Genomic DNA, 22,669 nt, shown 5'->3' with positions numbered 1-22,669 from the left:
TTTTTTTTAAATGTTTTTATGTGGGGTCACAGGGCGTGGATGGGTTGTGTATTGGTGGATAGTACATATTGTAATGTTTATTGGGGGCAGAGTGGGTGAGTGAAGGGCCAAGTACCCCCTTCACTCACCCCCTCTGCCCCCAAAAAACCTGCTATTGTGCCTTAACCCCTTCATTGTCTTAGCGGCTAACCGCTAAGGTAATGAAGCTGCTTACATTTTATTTTTAGTTTATAGTGTGCGTGAGTAGGGGGTCTCCTGAGATGAACAAAGTTGATTTTGGCCTCTGGGACCCCCTACTTCTGAGATACGGGCCCCATTATGGGGTGCCGGTATCCCTCTGCTTTGTTTAGATCCCACGGTCACGTGACCCACAGGATTTTAATATTGGGATACCGGCACCCCATAACAGGGCCTGTATCTAGGGAAGTAGGGGGTCCCCGGACTTGAAATCAATGTGGTTCAGCTCTGGGGACCCCCTCCTACAATACTGCTGTGTTTAAAATTAAATGAAACCCCCGCGATAGCCTGTTAGAGGCGCGCTGTTAGAGTGACTGATTCAGCCTCTCTCTTACTGCGCGTCTCTTACAGACAGGTAGACCCAGTAGGATTAACACAGCAGGGAACCCTGCTGTGTTAATCCGATGGGCTATTAGTCTGCTGTGGCAAATTTTGAAAGGATTTCGGTGAGATCTCGAAAGCCAATTGGGAAATGCTCGGATAACGGCCGCTGCATCTGTATTTTATTGTGAAGTCATCTTGTAGTTCTTCATGATTCAAATAATGATCAAGATAATGTTTTGGAGAATTAATATAAGTAGATGTAGGGAACACAATTTTTCAGAACTACTTTATAACTTTGCACTGAAACTATGGATTTACTAAAGTGTTCTGTGTACAGATGTCTATGTATTCATCAGACATTCTAAGCTATTTCTTGCTATTCAGATGTACAGTAGGGGCCAGATGCACCAAACATTAAACATTAAACATTTGAATTATATATACAGTACACAAATTAGTTTGAGGCACAAAGCATGTTACATGCTTTTGCTTTATTTAATTTTTTTTTGCAGTCATGTCCTTAATAAGAAGGACATTTCTGGGTAAGTAAGTGAATATATAGGATTATATAGCACATGTATGAATTACATTTTGATAACACGAGATCACAATAATCAGATAAGAACATATGATTCTGTTATTTTAATTTATTTGACAGATGTTAAACAGCACAGTTGTCTGTAATAATGAATGTACAAAAAAAGAAATAGATTCATACCAGCGTTATAATTTCTAGTGTATTAAATCTTCTACCCCAGTGGTTTTCAACCTTTTTATATACTTTTCGGGAGGCTGCAGATCCTCTCAGAAGTATATTTCTGGTAGGGCATAGTATTTAAATGTTTTAAATATGCTAATATTTTTTATAACTTTGTATATAGAACGACAAGCTAAGTTATATCCTCTAAATATGTTTCCATCTTCCTTATAAACCATATCCTGTTATTCTTTTTCTTACTGTATTTTATTAGATAGATCATATGCCTTAGTGGTCTACAACCTTACTATATAGTCAAAAATCCCCATGCCAGATTGCTCACTGTGTCCTTGACCCCAAAGGTGATCGGAGCCTTCAATGAGTGCAGTAGAAGTAAGAGTTTAGGATGGTATTTGTTTACTTCACTTTGCAAGTAGTCAATTACATTGCATCTGATGACCTCCATGTCTTATTATTTGCATTATATAGTAAAATATGTTGGTAATTAATTCAAGCATGTGCACTTTTTTTTATCCCAATACATTAATTGAAGTTTGATTTTATGTGGCCAACCCTTGCTTAACATCAAACCTCATTAATAACCAGCAACAAGGTTTTGGAAGACTCCTTTATTTGATATAATAAATGAGTGTTAATCATCAATATGTTTTATCTTCATCGCCATGGTTTACATACGAAGTACACATAGAAAAGCAATAACGAGCCATTGGTCCAAAGATTGGATAGTATTTATTCCATTGTATTTTTTAGCTGCGCTTGAATGCAGAGAAGTATGAAAATCTATTGTCTGAACGTGCAGTACAGTTCCGAGCTATCGAGCGTCTTCTGTTAACTCGATTTAAAGATAAGACACCCACTCCATTACAAAATTTGGACACCTTGCTGGATGGAACCTATAGACAGGTATGGAAAAGATCATTTGAGTAGACTTATTGACACAGGATGTACACCGGAAAGATATTGGTACTGTAGCGTTACAGGTTATGTTAAACAATAATCCTTTCAGATCATTTTTATGTGTTTTGTCTGTGTGAATTGTCTTATTATAGATTTACAATCACTCTGTTCTTGTCTTGTTCTTGGTTATGTGATGAACTGCCTACTAAAAATATAACACCTTTTAACATTGTACATGACTTCTTAGAGTCACGTAAGTTACTACATTTTTTTTGGCAAGTGTTACAACTCCTTGATAAATCTTCTACCTTTTCATAAATATTAAAAGCGAAGTGGTTAATAAATACTGTACAGTATGGTCACAGATGTCACAGATGTTCCAGTTGGGCAAGTGTATTGTCATTATCAATTAGTGCATTTTACTGTGCTTCTCTGTTTCTTAATAATGCTGTTATTTTTTGGATGCAACAATCGACATGGTGCATGATAAGCTGTGCTAAAATATGCACTATGATAATCGCCAATAGCCAGTTTCACGGTTGGAGACCTGAAGGCCATCAATGGGGGCATGACTCTGAAAAGGTCTTGCTGACCTAGCCAGGTGTCCCTATTTCTGGACCTTCACTAACCAGCCTGTTTTGATGCCTCCACTACACCAATCGTATATGTTGAGACCTACCCTTGAAGGACCCAGGCACTACTGCAGTCTGTGGCTCACCCAGGCAATTCCTTCTACCCTACACTTCACCACGGAGAAGCAGAACTGAACCACTGATCCACCTTTTGAGTATCATTCTCTTTCCTGTTTTCTCATTCTTTTAATTTATTGGCGAGTTGGAGCTCTAAAAAAGGGATCCTTTACTGATCTCATTGAGACTTACTAGTTTCAGAGATATTGAATTATTTTAAAAAGAAGACATGTACCCTGTTCTAAGTTAGCTGTTTGGCATCTTTTTGTATCTAAGCAATTCAGTTTATAGTTGCTGGTCGTCTCGCTGACCTTTTTTCAGACATTTTCAGCTCCCAAAAATAATGGTACCATCAGAGTAAATGTTTTCTGAACGGGCTATCAATTGTCCTCAACTGCCCAGTTCAAACAAAGTTAAAAAAAAAAAAAAAAAAAAGATTAAGAAATGCAGATTGCTGGGTTAAATCTGCTTTTAATCCAAGAAAGTATAGTTAACATTTTTTTTTTTATGAAAACCATAAAATATTAGCTATTTGGCATAGTTATATTCCAGTTATGGGTTTCAAAGCATTACATTTGAGATGGAAAGATGTACAAATTATGCCAAGAATGTCATCCGAGCTTATTTGTCAGGGAACATGGGGAAATCATTTTTTCTTCGTTTAACTTTGTATTATTTTTTATTATTATGCATTATTTTGTATTATTGTATATTTATTGGTAAACACATTGATATGTTTTTCATGACTGTCCTTGGCCCACTGCTAATACCATTTTTTTACTTTCAGTATCATCTCTATGCCAATAACACCCAAATGTACATCTCCTTCCCTGACCTATCCCCTTCTATCTTATTCCGTGCCACCAACTGTCTCTCCGCAATCTCCTCCTAGATGTCCCATGACGTGAAGTTTAACATGCCCAAAACAGAACTAATTCTCTTTCCCCCTTCCACTGCCACACCTACACCCAAACTCTCCCTCACTGTCAATAATACCACAATCTCATAAACATCCCAAGCCCGCTGCTTTGACTCTCCCCTCTCCTTTATTTCTCACATTATAGCCCTCACTAATGCCTACCATGTACACCTCCGAAATATCACTAGGATATACCCTTTTTTCACTCATGATGCAACTAAAATCCTTAGTCACTTAATCATTTTGTCTCATCTTTACTACTGAAACCTTCTCCTACCTGACATTCCCTTTGTCCATATGTCTGAACTACAATCCATTAAAAATGCTGCTGCCAGACTCATCTACCTCAGTCACTGCTCCACTTCTGCTGCACCACTATGCAAATCCCTACACTGGCTTCCCATATCCTCTAGAATAAAATTTAAAACCCTAGCTCTGACTTACAAAGCTCTCAATGACGCTTTCCCCCTTACATCTCAGCCCTTATCCCCAAATATATCCTTAAACACCCTCTGTGTTCTACCTATGATATCCACTCTTATTACCTCCTCTCACTCCCGCCCACAAGACTTTTCCCATGCTGCCCCCTCTGTCAGGAATTCCCTACCACGCACCATCAGACTCTCCCCCAGGATTCAGACATTTAAAAACTCAACCTTTTCAGGGAAGCCTATCTGGCCAACCCCTACCCACTACTGCCCTCCAACCCTATTGTGATTATCTGTGCGGAGTTACCAAACTCCACTCTATCTAATACCCCCAAACATTCTCTCCCCCAAACCTTAATGGGATCAGCTGTGCGGCTGGACCATACTCCATCCTGACGCATTCTCCGTCCCACAATGAAGCAAAGCCAAATCCACAAAGACACCAAATAAATTTACTTGAAATTAGTTGCTAAGCTTTGGCCTTCTGAACCAGGACTAAACCCATTCTTTATTTACAGGTATTTTTTTAATTTATTTTTTATTATTATTATATACAAAAAAAAAGGCCTAAAGGTCTACATTTTACCCTCTTGAAGACAAATTCAAAATATGAAACATTACTTATCATATAGTGCAAAAGTACAAAAGAAAATGTAAAATACAATGATTGATATAGCCTTATTTTCTCCTCGGGGATCAGGTGTGATTTATGTCATTTATAAAAGTGAGAGGACAAACGTGCACTGTCATCCACTGTAAACATCTTTGTGGACAGCGCAATCATTCTCTTCTCCCTCAACCACCAACCTTTTCCTTTAGCTGAGGTGTTACACATAAACACTGGGAATAGGACAGGTTATTGCTTTTGAAGAAGAAGCCTGTAACAGGGGAGTAATCCCTGTTCAAGTAATGTGCCTTTAATCTAGCAGTGTGGTGGTTAACTGCTGGTAGTCAATTAATAAACACCACCTGCCTGATCTAGTTTGCTTACAAAAGCCTGTCTGTTGAGACAGGAAGTGACTCCTTAGCTCTGAATGAGAGCTGACCCAGGAGAGACAGAGCAGTGTTCTTGAGTCTCCCAAGAGAGACTGACCAAGAGAACACACATCTCTGGAGCTGACCGGTCTTGAGCTCTGCCCAGCATAGCTGATTGCAAGACACCAAATAAGACTTCTAAACCTGGATGCTGATATTTTCTGTGCACACACGGGTTTGGTTCCAGGAGAGCAGAGAAGCTTACTCTACAGCAAGAAACAGATAAGACTTTCATTATTAAGAGACTGCTTATATCTGCTTCTTTCATGCTATATGTTTTGGGGCTGCTAGACATGCTTGACTTAGGGAGTTGTGAATTAATTGCATGGTATTTTCACTCTAGATACTCCCAAGTGAATAGAAGCTTTGTTCCCCCCCCCCTGTGTTTGGATGATTTCCTGATGAAAAGGAAAAGGCACAATAAAGCCTATTATAATTTCACCTTATAAAAGCCTCCAATTGTGTACCTCTGTGAACGTCCGTCTACAAAGCCAAAACCGAAGTAATTAGTAACTAATTTAAGTGTGCTGTATGCTCTCTGATACATTCAGTATCAAAACACATCATGCAGTTTAAAGCAGCTATCCAACCTAACACCCCTTTCTTTACAGATGGGAACTGGAGGAGTCTTTCCAGATTTCCAGAGCTTAACCGGGTTATTTTTAGCTCTGCCATGGCTCCTAAGATACTTAACGGTAAAGTTGCTGGTTTTTTAAAGGGGATTTAAATGGCCGTTTAATAGAGGGCTGCAATCTATTTCATAGTGGCTTCCTATTGGCCCGCGTGACACGGAGATTTAAATAGAACAAAAAACACGAACGCTCGCTCTACACTATTAGGGTGCTACCTAAGGATAATAGCGTTCTAAGAAGCTGATAGGGTAAACAAATGAGAGATAAAGGGGGAATATCCTTTTGATGGGTGCACTCCTATTGCAATCCCAAAGGGCATTAGGTGTACTCAGTCTACTAATAAAAACTTGTAGGTACATAAGCCTCTGTGTCTGATAAAGAAACAAACAGTTGGTGGAAATAGGTAGCAAGGTTGGGGAGAGGTTCTAATACAGACTAGGTAGAAATATGTATCTACCCCAGATGGGTAGATACGTGTGCAAGCACAGATACTTTTGAAAAATAGGGTATCTGTATAGTGTGTTCAAATAACTTTAATACATCAATACAGCTGTTTCGCCGACCTTGCGGCTTCTTCTGGCGTGAAGCTGCTATGTATTGCTACCTATTTCCACCAAGTGTTTGTTTCTTTATCAGGCACACAGGCTTATGCACCTACAAGTCTTTATTAGTAGACTCTGGGATTGCAATAGCAGTGCACCCATCAAAAGGATATTCCCCCTTTCTCTATCATTCGTCTACTGAGATTTAAACGCCAATTTGTTTCCCATGGGGAAAGATTTCGAACAGGTTAAGTATCTTGGGAACCAGGGAGTCCCCGGAGCTGCCGTTCGGCACTGGATGACACCGGTTCCCATCCTGATTAAGAAAATAAATAAATAGTGATTACTGTTTTAATGTTTTAGTAGGCTTTAATGGTTGTTGAAAGTGTAGAGAAGTATTGTAGCTTGTGATGTACCATTTGACTGACCAACATGAGTCATTCATAGTTTTATATAATAAAAGGCAGAGATTTTGAAACCTCACATCTCCTTCACTTGTACTTTAGAAACATAATGAAAATGAATCTTAAAGCAGCAATGCTCTACATAATAAAAAATGAGAAATAACACAAACTGGTAGTTCATGCTGTAATAATCAATTTATGTCTTTTTTTTTCAAATGTTATGTTTTGCTGGGTTTACTAGTAAATTCTGCACTATACTGTGGGTTTATAGAACTCAAGAGACAAGCCGTGACATTTTTTTCATAAAACATTATTTATTACTTTAACTTATCTTAAAGCAGCAGTACTAGATATCCCCTTTTCTTTCCTTTTTTTCCCTTATTTTTATATGTAAAGCATGTGACAAATGTTCATTCTTACCTAAGCTGGAAATCGTATTGTGATCCTGTTATAAATCTGTAAAAGTCCTAATTGTGTGCCTAACAGAAAGCCGCCTTTCAGTTTCAATCAATACTTCAGTCAGTGTAACTAAGCAGCCACAGTGTACCCTTATATTACTAAGGTTGCATTATCTAGTGTTACAGTTTGCAGCTCAAACTGCTGGGAACATTGGCAACAACTTATCACAAACAGGAAAGTGTTGCAAATATCTTGCACTGTTTAGAAGGTGGGCTAAAACCTGCTATAGAAATAAATCAAAGGATGCTTTAAAACTCAATAAAAATAGCATTACGAGTTGAATAAAAAAAATCTAACATTACAGAACTGATTTAGTTAAAAAAAAAACATTAATATTACACATGTTTTGCAAAATGAACAAATCAGAGACTCCTACGCATGTCGCACACACTGGCGCTTTCTCAATTTTATACATCTTTAGATAAGTAATCAGTAAAAACAATTAAAAACAGCTGAATCCAATCCATGGTTAAGTTATTTTCAAAAGAAGATATTCAATCGAGTGCCTCTGTCTAGTTATAAATTAATAAATACAAATGTATTCTGCAATCTTATCTTTGCATAGTTCTTATTTGACATATAAAGCATAATAAATCAAAATCTATAGTTCCTATGGTTTTCTTGCTCCATGATGGGATCCAAATAAACATACAACTCTTATATAGTTTGGGTAATTTCAAGGAGTCAGCTGTCTCACATTTTATTCTTGTCTATAACTTTTACATACGCCTATAATCTTACATTATCTCTAACTGTCCTCAAATGTCTGTAAATTGGATGTATAACCTCTGTTCATATAATGTAACCATGTATTTTCATCATAACACTGTGCTCAGGACATATTTGAAAACGAGAGGTATTTTCTTAATAAAATAAATATATCAGTCATCAATTAATATACCATAATAGATGTGTATCTCAAAAAATATATATATATTATCCATTCTTTGTTTTAATAAAAACGAAGTTCTTTATTCTTTATAAGTCTGATATGTTCCATTAAACGTTCTTTTAATGGTCTAGTAGTATGACCAACATAGTATTTTAAACATCCACACTTCAAAAGATATATACTATGATTACTGTTACATTTGCCATACAATTAAATTTTATATGTTCTGTGTCTATCGACGCTAGATTTTTTTTTTGTTTGCAGCATGCTTTGCATCTGCCACAAATAAATGATCCTCAAGTCTCTAACTGTGGTTCACAAGTTTTGATTTGGGGTTCCTGTCATAATTGATTATAATCTCATTTGTTTTTGTACTTCTTTTGATTATCTTTCTTAAATAACGTATCCCTACCTAGACATACAACCTCCTTTAAAGAGTTGTGGCTTTGTAGCCTCTACTTACAGTAGGAAGTGTTGGTATACAGTAAATCTCGTGATCTCAAATTGAGATATGTGCTATTCAAGCAATTGTGTTGAAGTCTCATGAATTGTCCCAATAAGGGCTCTAGGGTTACAACAATCCGCTTTCAAGAGCGAATTCTGTGACGGTGCTTACCTGGATGTGTCAGTTTGGACCTGTAATGTTAAGTCCACATACAGGTCCCAATTTAAAAAAATTACATGTTAGTAGTTATGTTCATAAGTAAACAACAGATTAAAAATATTGACGTTCACAAATTTTATCAAATCCAACCGGACTTCCACTGGTCCATCCCAAATCAACAACAGAACCTTTGTGTGGCGTCTGTAAAAGATATTTAGTCGAAAAGGGATTCTGATCTCCAAACACGTGGGTAGCCTCCCACCAACTAAGAGAAGGGTTGTCATAGAAAGGGGCAAAACATGTGACCATGGCCATCCTTCGTGTCTGGAGATAGTGTCATGAAATAAAAAAAATAATTGATTGAGTAACAAGTAAATACAATCTAAAATAAATATCCTATGGGCAGGTGATGTGTAAATGCTTTCAAAAAATATTCCACTGCTGAAAGACCATGCTTGTACTACAGTATATAATAGTATAAAGTTGAGATGCATCCACTGCAGTGGTTGATAAGCTAAATAAGCTACAGTTTAGGGCCTCGCAATTAGAGACGCCTCCAAACACTAAGAACATTTTTTTCCCCCAAATAGCTATAATATATTTGAGAGGCCCCGTAGATCCCAGAGAGGCAAATTAACATTTTCCGCAGTTATCATGTAACTACAGAATTTTAAAAGGTGACACAGCTACACACCATAGCAATTGGACTTCATAATGGTAAAAATGAAAGGGATTTTTTTAATAGTAAAGCTGGGGCCATGGTGCCTTCTCCCGGGCGGAGAATCCCACAATAGTGGAATGCCCCTGATGAAGTTGGCGTCATTGCTGACGAAATGCTTTCGGTGTACGTCATCACGCTGACACCGAACGAGGCTGATGTGAGGATTCCCCGCTGATACAAGCAGCGGGCCAGTGATCTCTGCATTGCCAAGGCAGAATTTTGAGTTCCCGACAGGCTACTGGAGTCGCATCACTGCGTTTGTGCTTCCGGAAGTCTTAGCACAGAGAACAAACGGGACTTGTACTGGACATTTCCACAGGGTGGATAGTGAGCACGGAAACACTCTTGCTGTTCAGTCACAGCCCTACCAGGCTGCAATGGATTTACACCAGCTTCATTCATCAACACTGTTGCGGCGTTCCCAGCCGGTTCCGGTGTCTTATATCTACCTCTACATGTTTTATTTTTATATCCAAAATGTGAGTGGGCATTTGTTGTCCAAGTTTGAAAAAAAAATACTTTTTGTTTTGTATATATATTTATAATATTGATCTCTCAAATACATCTAGATACTCTAGTGCCTATTCTATAAGCCTCAATAACCCACTTATCAAGGCCTTTTTGGCCAAAATGCCAACTGCTATTCTGTAAGCCTCGATAAGTGGGCGATAAAGGCATGAATCGCCAATTTTTTCAGACGTCCAAAACACATCGCCGGTGTTACCTATAATGTTTAGCCTTATTCAGAAATAGAAATATAGATGGATTTATAGTGAATTCATCTATAAAACTATTGCTTGCTTATAATAATAGAATTATATGGCAAACTATTATTTAGGGAGATGAATGTGTAGATATGTGTTCCAATAGGAAACACATTCACACATGCATGCCCTTTGGTTTACAAGAGTTATTGCACGACAGAGATTCGATCCAATTATGTAGACATTAATATTTATTAGAGCACAGCACAAAATATAAGACTTACACAATAATACTACATATACTTCCTTATAAGGTTTGTACTTATTACAGGCCTAACAAAACAATACAATGCAGTACATCCTACCTAACAATACATTGATATAAAACACAGATATATACAGATTTACAAGTTCACAAGAATTATGATCATAAATACTTTCTGAGCTCTGCTTCTCTTTCCCTCCTTCTCTCCTGTCTCTCCTCTCCTAACTAACTGACAATCTTTTCTAGTTTATATGTGTTTTCTAAACACAAAGCTCAACATGTATGAGGTTTTGATTGGTTGAGGAAGTGTGTTCAAAACTAAATTGGGTGTGTATTGCTTTGAAGATGGTGGGAAAAACCTAGAAATACCAGATTTATCAATAGATTTTGGACAGGTCAACATATTGAGGGGAAAGAAACAGCTGCTCTTGCGTGGGAATCTAGATGTTAATTTGGGAACCAAAGTATTGTTTGTTGAAGTCCCTGATAATCAATAAGAGATGTTTGGACAGGTTTTGAAGTAAAGAAGCCATTTGTTGTCAACATATCTCTCCTGAAATGTTTTTTCAGGTGAGGATAGAGAATCTATTTTAAAAAGACAGTTTATGTTTTCCTGCATTTAAAACATTCCTTTAAGCAATTCTCTTGGGTAACAGCCGGTTGAGCGGCGATAAGCCACTTATGATCAGGTTCTGGAACTTGTGCAATTCTAGTAGTCTCTATTTAGCTTATCAAGGCTAATCGAGGCTCTAGAATGGCGAGTTTCTCCTAAAATCCTCACGCCAGGAAAAGCTGGCATGAAGCTGGTGAGAAGGCGGCGAGAGAGTAGAGATGCATTTTTCCTGCATAAGATTGATGCCGGGAGTCTCCGGAGCTGATACCCATTAATATCAGCACCGGATGCCCCCGGCAAGAATCCAATGCAATAAAAATGCATCTACAGGCAACTTCATTACCTTAGCGGCTAACCGCTAGGGCAATGAAGGGGTTGACTACCAGTGCCATGTTTATTCTTGATAGCGGGGGTGGGTGAAGGTGGTAGAACATTTTTGTACCTGATGCTGTTCTTCAAGGAGGATGGAGATGGACTGCGGTTGATGACGTCGCGGGTCGAGAGCTTCCCGAAACGCCGGGATTCGGAGGGTGAAGACTTCTAAAGCTAAGATAAATATTGAATGTATGTAAATGTATTTTTTTCATGTTTTTTTATTGTATTTATTTATTTTTATGTTTTTCATTGCCCATTGACTGCAAATGTATTAATCTCTGCCCTTACAGATAAATACAGTGACAGGCAATGTATTTTTTGGCAAATGCTTGTTTTGTATTGATTGGTACTTTTTCTATTTCTGTTTATTGTTTTGATAAAATTGTTTGGAATTTGGATGGCTGGTTTTTAGTACATTTGTGGATTGGCTATCGATTTTATTTCTTGATTTGTTTTGTTGGTTTGGTGTTTCTTTAATTGTATTCTATTTTGTTATACTATCATTTTTATTCTTTAGCGGTTTTAGTGTTAGTATAATTTTATTGATGTGTAGTTGAGGCTTTTTAGGTCTATTATTGTTGAGGTGTTTAGGTGCTTGTTTATTTCTTTAATTGTTGTGTATTGTTGTGCTTGATTGTTTTAATAGTTTGGCCATTGACTGCTATAGTGGCTTATCATGCCCATATTATATGGGTATGATATACCACTGTGCCAATCAATGGGTAGAGGGTGGGTATAGTTGCCCTTCGGTGGGTGGTTAGGACTCCCAGGTGGGTAGCGGTGGATGGTGAGTTAACCCCTTAATTACTATTGCGGTTATTAATCGCTACGGTCATTAAGGGGTTAGGGGCAGTTAGATTGTATTTGTTTATGTACTCTTGCTGCCCACGGAGGACATGGACCTGCAGTATACTGACGAGGACGCCCTTCATGATGGCCAGGGTAAATATAACGTTTTATTTACTTTATTTATGCTGACTGGCTAATGTTTGATTTTGAATGGGCAAATGAGCTATTATCCATATCTGGATAATAATTATTTTGCCCATTACTGTACTGTATGTGTTGGGGGTTGGGGGATTGTTGGCGGTAGAGGAGGTGGGTAGTAGGACTGATGTTTGTATTTTTGTTTATTGTGGGTAGAGGGATTGGGTGAAGGGGGTAGTAGCCCAAAGGATGGATGTTTAGGCCTACTGGGTGGTAGCAGGAGTGGTTAACCCCTTCATTACCTTAGCAGTATTAAACACAAAGGTAATGAAGGGGTTAACTTCACCCGCAACACCTCCCTCCCCTTCGCAGGGCCTAAACACCCAGCAGTGGCCAAATACCACCTTCACTCACCCCCGCTACCCACAATAAATTAACCCCTTTATTGCCTTAGTACTGGGGGGCGCAGGGTTTACAGAGGCCCCGCACGTTTCCCGAAGGCACTTAAATTAAAGCTGCAGTTCAGTCTTTTTTTTTAATTAATTTTTTTACTTCAATAGTTTCATGTGGGCAATCTCTAATTACCTAAAGAACTGTATAGCTGCCAGTCAATTCGTTCTCCATGTATTGATCGGCAAAATTTGGCAAGATCTTTAGATATGGCATATGTTTTTCTTCTGCTTCTGTCACTCAGTGGAAGCTCATGAATATTCATGAGCACTCCTGCACTGACATGTGCTAGAGGGAGGGCAGGGCTGACAAAGGGGTGTGCCAGGGCTTGTGACAGGACATGAAGGGGCAGTGCCTTAGCAAATGGTTGTTAAAATAGAATACAAGAAAATTGATCTTTCAAAGTTGTTTTTTTAAAAACAGAAAATGCTAAAAGTATTTTTTCTTACTACTGAACTGATTTATTAAAAAAAACACACATGCAGGATATTGACTGAACTGCAGCTTTAAGTGCAGGGGAAGCGGTGAAGGCCTCTAAACTGCAGTTACCTTGGTCAGACAGCTTCTGGAAATGCGGCGTCAAATGACACCGCGAGGTCGTGACGTCACGTTGCCATGGCAATGTGAAGTCATTACGCCCAGACGCCGGAGCCGTGGTTAGTTGGGGGGGGTCGCTCAGAGAGGGGAACAGCCGGGCAGGGGGACGCAGGGAAAAAAGATTGCACTCCCCTGCCTTAGTGGCTAGACACTATGGTAATGAAGCTGTTCTCATAACATTTTTAATACTAGTGTACATGAGCAGGGCATCTCTGGAGCAGAATCGCATTGTTTTGAGGTCCGGGGACCCCCTGCTTCCTGAGATACAGGTCCCGTTATGGGGTGCCGGTATCTGCTATGCATTTAAATCCCATGGTCACGTGACGCGAGACATTTAAATGCATAGGAGATGCATAATGGGGCATGTATTTTGGGAAGCAGGGGGTCTCCGGACCTAAAAATCAACGCAGTTCTGCTCCGGAGACCCCTGCTCATGTACACTAGTATTAAAATGTTTTTTAAAACCATGCGATCGCTGCAGTGATATGCGCAGGGTGAGGCGTCTCTCTCTGTGCAGCTCACTCTGCAGCTGGGACAAATCGCCGGGTAAGCCCTTTTGAGAGAGGCGATCATCATGCCGCCGGCTACTCGCCCGTTTTAGGAATTTTGATATCATAGGTAATCAAGGATTTCTGAATACCGTGATGGCAACGCTCCATAAAATGGCGGCGTAACCGGCCCAGCGATTTCTTTTATGAAGCCTTATAGAATAGGCCCCAAAGTGTCACAATTATTCTTTTTTTATTTATTTAAACCACGCTAGAAGATACTTTATGGCTCATTCAAGTGAAATGGTCATGCACTGTCTTATGGTGCTGAAAGGTATCATAGAATTGCACCACTTACTACATGAGATCCTAAATACTGAGTCATAAATATAAGTAATACAAAGATTTTATTTGTTTTTTTTCCTAACCGCACAAAATGTTCTGACCCATGACTTTTTCTGTGTTTGGATTGACAGTGAGAGAACTGTACAGTTAATATGAAAAGGTCTGCTTGGGGAGGCTAAGGTTTCTTTGCCAAGGGATATTGTGGAAAAGGACCATTGATAAGAAATGTTGAACTGTTTTACTCTCCATAACTTATTTTGGATAGAAAGGGCGATATGGATCCCATGCGATTTCCTACCCTTCTGTTCAATGAATAACATCACTGTCACTGTTATGCTAACCACCTGTTTAATAAATGAAATACGTGCAAGATTTATATGCACCTGCCTCTGTTCTTGTCATACTAAATCAAAATGAACAATCACGCAGTGAAAGAATGCCCCATGTGTATGGATTTATGTGATCCCCTGAAAACAATATCCAAAAAGAATAGCCTTTTTTTTTATAGCGGGGCTATGGTTCAATAGTGGGAATGGTGTGATCATAAAATCTTTGTTTATTACAAATCTGATAGCTCAGTAGTAGTGCATGGTATTACTTTTAGCTGTTTTTCTCTTTGCAGAGCTTTTGTGCTCTCTGTTAACATACCAGAAAAACATTACCTTCCAGAATATTTTGAGAAACGCAGCATCCTATCCCACGTCTGACTAGGCTTCTTATTTGTCTTAAAATACACAGCTTATTCAATTAGCCTATATCGAGCAAAAAATACATTGTACATTATTTACATTTTTCTTTTGCTTAGTGCTTTCTGTCTGGTTTATTTATATCTTCGTTCACTTTATAATTAAACAAATCGGTTAAATTGATATAAAAAATGAGTTACAGTATGGCAATAAAGCGATGTCAGCTTAAACCAATAATGTATTTCAGGAGAAAAGCAAAGGCCAATAACATTTTCAAACAAGGATTTCAGTATCAGTTTTGAGGTGTACACAAATAATGTTCCCAGCACTCAAAATGACAAATGAAACTAGGTAAATGCCAACATAATTTAATGAGAAGTAGGACACATATCAACAGGGGGTATGGGATAATATAGCAACAAAACGTAAGGGGAAAAAGGGATAAACCTGGGAGAAAGGGGAAAACCACAATGGGGAAGGGAGGGTGGGGAAGGGGGAAGGAATGCAAACAAAGGTGATGCAGGGGAGGGAGGGGGGGCAGCGAATGTTTTGGGGTAATGCCACTTCAACAGGCCCGTACCAAATGGGCAAAAATGTCCAATGGTGCTTCCCTTTCTACCCTGTAAAAAATCCCTAAACTAAAGTACTACACTGAATGAAGTAAATCCAAGTGAAAAAGGGTTAATCCAGGTGAAAAAAACAAGTCTATGTTTTTGATCAAAGTCCAGCCCCACAGTGAGAGAGAGAGTGTAAACAGAGTTCAATGCAGTAATGGAAGTGAAAATTAAACTAGACTAAAACATATACTAAAGCGCTCAACCTATTAAACTAACTTAACAATCTTGAATTAAGAGTTCAATGCAGGCATAAATTGTAAGGATACCTATAACACCTAAGCTGAGGCACACTCAGACTCGTGTTTAATGCAAAACTGCTGATAGTTTCAATGCCAACTAATAGATAGTTATAATACAGACCAGTTCAGAGTGCAGCTTTTGTGTCCGTGAAGGTTCATGGGATGGCGTTCCTCTGTGTGCCAGGTTGTCTGTAGTGTCACCATATTACAGTAGCAATTGTCACATACTGTATTCTTCCTCTCTCACCTCTTACACCTCATTTGCCACCGTTTGTTTCATTGTGAATGTTTTAGGCTTCTTGATTCCTGGCCAGTCTGACTACAGAGTTGGTCTGTATGTCTGTACTTATAATTACATTACAATAGTAACTGGCACTTATTCCTCCTCCTACAATTTTCACATATATCCTCTTCGAATTCCCACTATAAACCAGTGACTATCTGATTGACCTTACAATAGCGATACCTGAAGTAGAAATGTGGTGTCCGAAAGGTTGTATTCTATAAAGTATTGTATGTTGGTCCAATAGAATGTATCATACTATATTCTGAACAATTGAAACATATTGTGTTGGTCCCAAGTATTGGGTCGTGGGTATGCAAAAACATATTGGTATTTTTGCATAGCAGTACTGTATGTCATTTCTATTAATACAGATGCCGTTATCCAATCATTTACCTGGATGGATCACGCACTATAGTGGGTCGTGGCCCAAGATGATCCTCGGCAGACTAAATGGCCCATTGGATTAACACAGAAGGGATCCCTTCTGTGTTAATCCTACCGGGGTCTACCTGTCTGTACGAGACGCGCAGTAAGCGAGAGGCTGAATCAGTCACTCTAACTGCGCGCCTCTAACAGGCGATCGCGGGGGGTTTATTTCATTATAAACACTACAGTATTGTAGCAGGGGGGCTCCGGAGAGTTTTTACCTAAGAAAATGGTGGTGGGTCCCAAAGTAGCACTAGACAGATTTCTATGCTATTTTATCATGTAATTTACAATAACCAAACAGTGATTTACCTGGACACAATTTCTATTATCTGAAAGTAGACAGCCAGAGGAATCCTAGGGTGGGATACTTTAAACTATCATACAAAGATTGACTATGAAGTTTGGCTGTATAAATTGTCCCTAAAATAAAAGCTGTCGATCCCAACTGCAGCCTTTTGCAGTGCACCCAGTACAGGCTGCGTGACCTGTCATCTCTGCCGTGTGGCATGAAGCAGGTGTAACGGTTAAGGATTTTTATCTATTGGAATGTACAGTGGCGAGAATGTAAGTTTGTGAACCCCAATGATAATTATGGAAATGTCATATTTTTTCCATGATAACCTTCTCGAATCAAAACCAGTCTTTTCTTAAATATTCAATAAGGTTTATATTAACCAATTCCATGTCTTTTGAAACAAAATGATGTATGAATTACACAAACAATGAATAATTAAGAGTCAGGGTATGTGAAAAAGTAAGTGAAACCCTGGTTTTATCAGCTAAATTAAAGGGAATAATTACCATCGGGTGTTTAAATAATTAGGTAGATCTTCATGCATGAGTTTGGGAATCCCCACTCTATATATTGAAATATGTGAAAATCCTGAGTGGTTCACAAACTTTTTCTTGCCACTGAATGTATGTATATCTTTATTTATATAGCACCCACAGCTGTACCTAGACAGACAATACAGTTCAGGGAATTATAGTACAATAAGTGCAACAAATAAGATCAGACAATAGGAAAGGAAATCCCTGCCCCAGGAGAGTTTATGCTTTTTATCAATGGGACGATAAAGTTTATTGGCAGCTGTTATTAAAGAAACACATAAAAGGTACACGAGATTAATAAATGTCAACGTTGATTTCTTAGTTGTAGCTGCAAGTGTTTTTAAAATGCACTGGAGATATAGTGATAGTTCATAGCTGTAAGGTTCAAGGAAATAAGTAAAGTTGGGGGAGGGGTGGTTAGAAATGTGAATGTAAATATTTCTGATTTATAACAGTGAGACTCCATATAGGTAAACGCTAGCGAAGAAACACTCACCTGTGGATCATCTTTGCGATGACACGAAATAATCGTCTTTCGCCGCTCTGACATCATCACGTCAGTGTGTGATTCTCCAAGTTCAAGTAGACACTTAAGTTGCTTCTCCTGTTGGTACAGAACCAACGGAGACCTTGCAAGTAAGTGCATTGACTATTACGGAATAGCCAGACTCTTTACTGATTAGACTAGCGCTGTAGGGTGATCTCTTCCTCCTCCCATGATTTGTCCAGGGTTTAAACCAGGGACAAACCAGCTCTCAATACAGGTACTCCTACATGTGGCTACTATGCTATTATGTCTGCATAGGAATACATTATCGAGCTAGTGTAACTTGGGTTGCTTATTATAGGTAATCTTAAAGTGTACACCTTTATTTTGACTGCAACAGCTGCAATAGTTCCTTTCCACCCGGTAATTCCCTAATATTAGCTTCCTCTCCACTCACCCAAGATTGCAATTTAGTTAACCCTATCAGTACTAATGTGTCTAAATCAGGTCATCAGTATCTGAGTAACTGCTCCTGGTAATAATCACATTTTTAACCTGTGTGTATTTATTATGTGTATACTTTATATGTTCGGTACCATTACTTACTGACTTTTGAGGCTGACATGTATTTTATATTCATACTAAATTACTACTATTCATTTTTTCAATTGGTTAAATGAGTGCATCATACAGTGCTTTCAGCTCATGTAATCTCTGAGACTCCATATAGCCAATAGAGGTGTTAATTATTGGAATGTGGTAATGACTTTCAAAGAGAGAGACCCATTCCAAATGACTTACTGCAACAGTTAAAATCATTGATTATATTGAAATATTCAGTATAATTGTACGGTAAAGTATTATTTTACAATAATTTGAAAGAAATTGCGATATTTGTAATAAATATATTTAAAAAAAAATCAGTACCTTTCTATCAGTTAACAAATGCAATATACTAAGCCTGCAACTGTCCTGTGATACAACATTGAAAAATATTTTGAGCTGTGGAAATGTTCACTGTGTAAAGCTATTGGAGAACCGTTTATAAGGCAATGGGAATACTATTTTGGAAGAAGCATACAAGTGGCCTGTGATGATGAAAGGGTCTTTTTTAGCTTTCAGTCTTTCAGATTAGTCTTGTCCAGTGTAATTATTTCTTTTGTATCAGTCATTATAACCACCCTTGTGAATGGGCTAGATTCAGCAGTGTCCATTGTAAGACCTACACTTGACACCGCCCCACTTTTCTTAGGGGAGAAACAGGAGACAGGACATTGGCCTGTTACACAATCGTCTCTCACAAGAAAATAGGTAGAGAGAAAAAAGGTTGCTCTCTCGGGGCTTAACCATGAAAATATGGGGTAATTATTTAAGTTGGAATGACCGGAATGAAATGTCTGCCTACTTCCACGTCTTCAGGATGTCTCCTTTTAAAACATAGAACATAAGAGCGTCCAATTTTGGCTATCATTTTCAAAGATTCTCTCCAGCACGTAAAGTGGAGAGACAAAAAAGGTACACATAATTGGGGCCAAACTAAGCCTTGTGCAGCTCCGGGCTTCTCAGATCTGATGGTTAAAATGTGTCTTCCAGAACTACTGTATAATAACAATCATGTATTTTCATATAGCGCTGCCAATACACGCACAGCACTATAAACTATACATAGTTATCAAGTCACCAAACAATGAGCAATCACATGGTGGTAAAATTATTTGTTTAAAGTCTTCCGTGGTAGAGGCTAATCGTCATCCCCATTTAGCATTTATGACATATTTTGTCACGTCTGCATCCCTTGTGCTTACAGCTAACATAACCCACAGATAAATAGATGGCATTTCTACTTTGATCTAACTTTTTTTTTTAATCAAGCAAGGGTTTTAATTGCAGTAGCCACGTGGTTAGTTTTTGTTTTTTGATCTACTATGTACAGCTTAACTCCGTTATAGCGCGGTCCTCCAAGACCACCGCGTTATTAACGGGGTCGCGAAAAACAAAATGGCCGCCGCAATTTTTTTTTAAATGGCCGCCGCATCAGTGCTATCGCGTCCGCCGGAGGGGGAAAGCTGAGAACTCTCCCAGCGTTCCCAGACCCGGTGGGGCAGCGGCAACCGCACACAGGGCAGCTTTTCTCCCGGTCTCTGCTAGTGTTAGGCCTCGGGCATGGTCAGCGCTTATGCGCTTACCTGTTCTGAGGAGTACTGCTGCTCGGCACTGAGCCCCTGCAGCCGCAATGGGAGCGGCTTTAGCAGGGGCTCGCGCATGCGTCAGCACGCTTGGGGAAGTGTGTGTCTGACTGAGTCTTGAGATTTTTTTGCTTGCCGGAGCGCAGGGCCGGTCACGTGAGTGGTTCGCCCAATGAGGGCGAACCAGCTCTGTGACGTCACTGGCCCGCCCCCAGACACGCCCCCGACACGCCCCCTGACGGCGCGCTGTGTAAGGCCAGGGAAAGCACCGCCTGGATCAAAGCACTATGTCCCAGGCCTTAGAAATGCCACAGCATATCACTGCTGTGTTATGATCACAACGAAGCACTGCGCATGTGCAGGATCGGGTTTCAAAGAAGGGACTGTGGCGTCCCTGCTTTGTTTACATGAGCCATGTGCAATGCTCTCTTCACATCCGGACACACGCGCTGTTCATGGCTATGGACGAAACACTACACAGACAGTATGGGCGGACAGTGTGTGTGTGGAGGAGGGGGTTACTGTGTGAGTAGGGAGGGGGGTTACTGTTTGAGCAGGGGGGATATTTTGAGCAGGAGGGTACTGTGATCAGGGGGGTACTTTGAGCAAGAGGGGGCTGTGAGCAAGGGGGGTACTTTGAGCAAGGGGGGGCTGTGAGCAAGGGGGGTACTGTGAGCAGGGGGGGATATTTTGAGCAGGGGGGATACTTTGCGCAGGGGGGTACTGTGTGAGCATGGGGGTGGTTACTGTTTGAGCAGGGGTGATATTTTGAGCAGGGGGGTACTGTGAGCAGGGGGTATATTTTGAGCAGGGGGGGTACTTTGAGCAGTGGTGGTACTGTGTGAGCAGGGGGTTACTGAGTGAGCAAGGGGGCTACTTTGAGCACGGGGGGTACGGTGTGAGCAGGGGGCTTGGTTTCTGTGTGAGCAGGAGGGGATACTGTGAGCAGGGGGGATACTGTGTGAGCAGGGGGGTAATTCTGTGTGGTCTTTTGGTAATTAATTCTGTGTGGTCTTTCGGTTAACATGAAAGATGCTGGCCTTTGAAGTGGTAGGGTGCTTTGTGATCATGGCCTTGAGCGCCCACAGCGCCCAGAACTCACACAGCACACAGAGTTCCCACGAAGCACGCACAGCGCACAGAACCCACAGCCCGCAAATAGCGCCCACAGCCACCCACAGAGCAGTGTCAGAGGCAGCACAATCCCATAAAGAGGAGAGGTAGGAGATCTTCAGCTTATGTCCTATTCACTTATACAGTATTCTTTTGTTCTATTGTGCTGTTTGGTGGGTTTGTGTTTTTATTTTATTTTAAGCTTTTATTACTGTTTTGTCCCAATTTTGCCCAACCCTCCCACCCCCCTTGTTTTTTTTTTAATTTTAAAACGGGAGCCACGTGAATACCGCGTTATAAGCAGATTCGCATTATAGCGGATTGCGCTATAACGGAGTTAAGCTGTATAACTGTTTCTAAATAATAATATGCCGTTCCATAGTGCTTTCTTTATACACATACACACACACACACACACACACACACACACACACACACACACACACACACACACACACACACACACACACACATATATATATTAAAGAAAAGACCAGAATGGTCTAATTATCTGCACCAGACAAAATTAATGTTTTGCATCATATTAGTGATACATTTGGGCAACGCCACCCCATCAGTGTTATAATTTCAATAGTTCAGTAGTTCTCTAGAATTTATTATTATTTTTTTCTATGAGATACTAACAGGTTGTTTTTATTCTGTGTTTCCTCTTTGTCTGGTATATTACCCATCTTGACCTTGCTTTTACCACCTCCCCAATTCGTTTCTATCCTTATCTTTGTTTCACATTTCTATCTCTTTTTACTGAAACATATGGCAAGTTGGCCAATGTGTGCGTATGCGACCTTAACTTAACGACACATTATATGCAAATGAGGCCTTACTATAACATCACGTATCCACAAAAAGTTTTGGCTATCATTTTCAAAGATTCTCTCCAGCACGTAAAGTGGAGAGACTTTTGTTAATATTAACGCAGGGACTTGACTTTAACCTAAACTGTAACTCACATCCACCTGTAAATAATGATTTTAAAGGGTCCGGATGGGTGTTACCCCACAAGCAGCAGGTATGATTTAACGAACACAGAATTATTTCCTTGTGTTAAAGTATGTCCATCTCCTCTCTTTCTCAATTTGCGTGAAATACCTATTCTACGGTTTGGATCAGTGTAATGAGACATAATTAAATTCACATTATTAAATGATAACACAGCGTTGTGCTACAATAACGTAACGTTAAGGCTACAGCTATTATGTTTTAATAGAATTTGCTTTGACGACAAGCGTTAACCTTAGGGGACATTAACGCTGGTTCCTGTTTTAGGTAATGCCCTCCTTTTCTGCCTTGATCTAACTGTGTTTTTGTGTATCTGGGCCTTAATTCTTTTATCACAATTATCCACCTAATTAACTTTCAAACGAAAACAGGATAGTATTGCATACAAGCAGTTATGGCATCTGTTCGCCATTTGGCCTTGACCACACAATTTTAGAGGCCATTTGATCCATTAGGTAAATAACATTATATAATTTGGATACTAAATCAAATAATGCTTACAGTATATAG

The 22,669-nt window shown here is 39.5% G+C and overlaps 1 protein-coding gene across 9 annotated transcripts in view; it reads left to right on the top strand.

The window, feature by feature from the left end:
- BBS9 (Bardet-Biedl syndrome 9) overlaps window positions 1-22,669 on the top strand; it is a 488,279-nt gene that overhangs the window by 285,946 nt on the left and 179,664 nt on the right. For 8 of the 9 annotated variants that reach the window (XM_075586677.1, XM_075586680.1, XM_075586683.1 and 5 more), the window contains one exon: window positions 2,030-2,182. The exons of the other annotated variant lie outside the window; for it this stretch is intronic. In XM_075586677.1, coding sequence (XP_075442792.1) covers window positions 2,030-2,182 — 153 coding nt within the window. The remainder of the gene's footprint in view (window positions 1-2,029; window positions 2,183-22,669) is intronic. 9 annotated transcript variants of the gene reach the window in all.

The sequence above is a fragment of the Ascaphus truei genome, chromosome 2, assembly GCF_040206685.1.
Source record: "Ascaphus truei isolate aAscTru1 chromosome 2, aAscTru1.hap1, whole genome shotgun sequence".
NCBI classification, from domain to species: domain Eukaryota; kingdom Metazoa; phylum Chordata; class Amphibia; order Anura; family Ascaphidae; genus Ascaphus; species Ascaphus truei.
The sequence above is the reverse complement of the archived record's forward strand: the minus strand, read 5'-3'. Positions and strand labels throughout refer to the sequence as shown.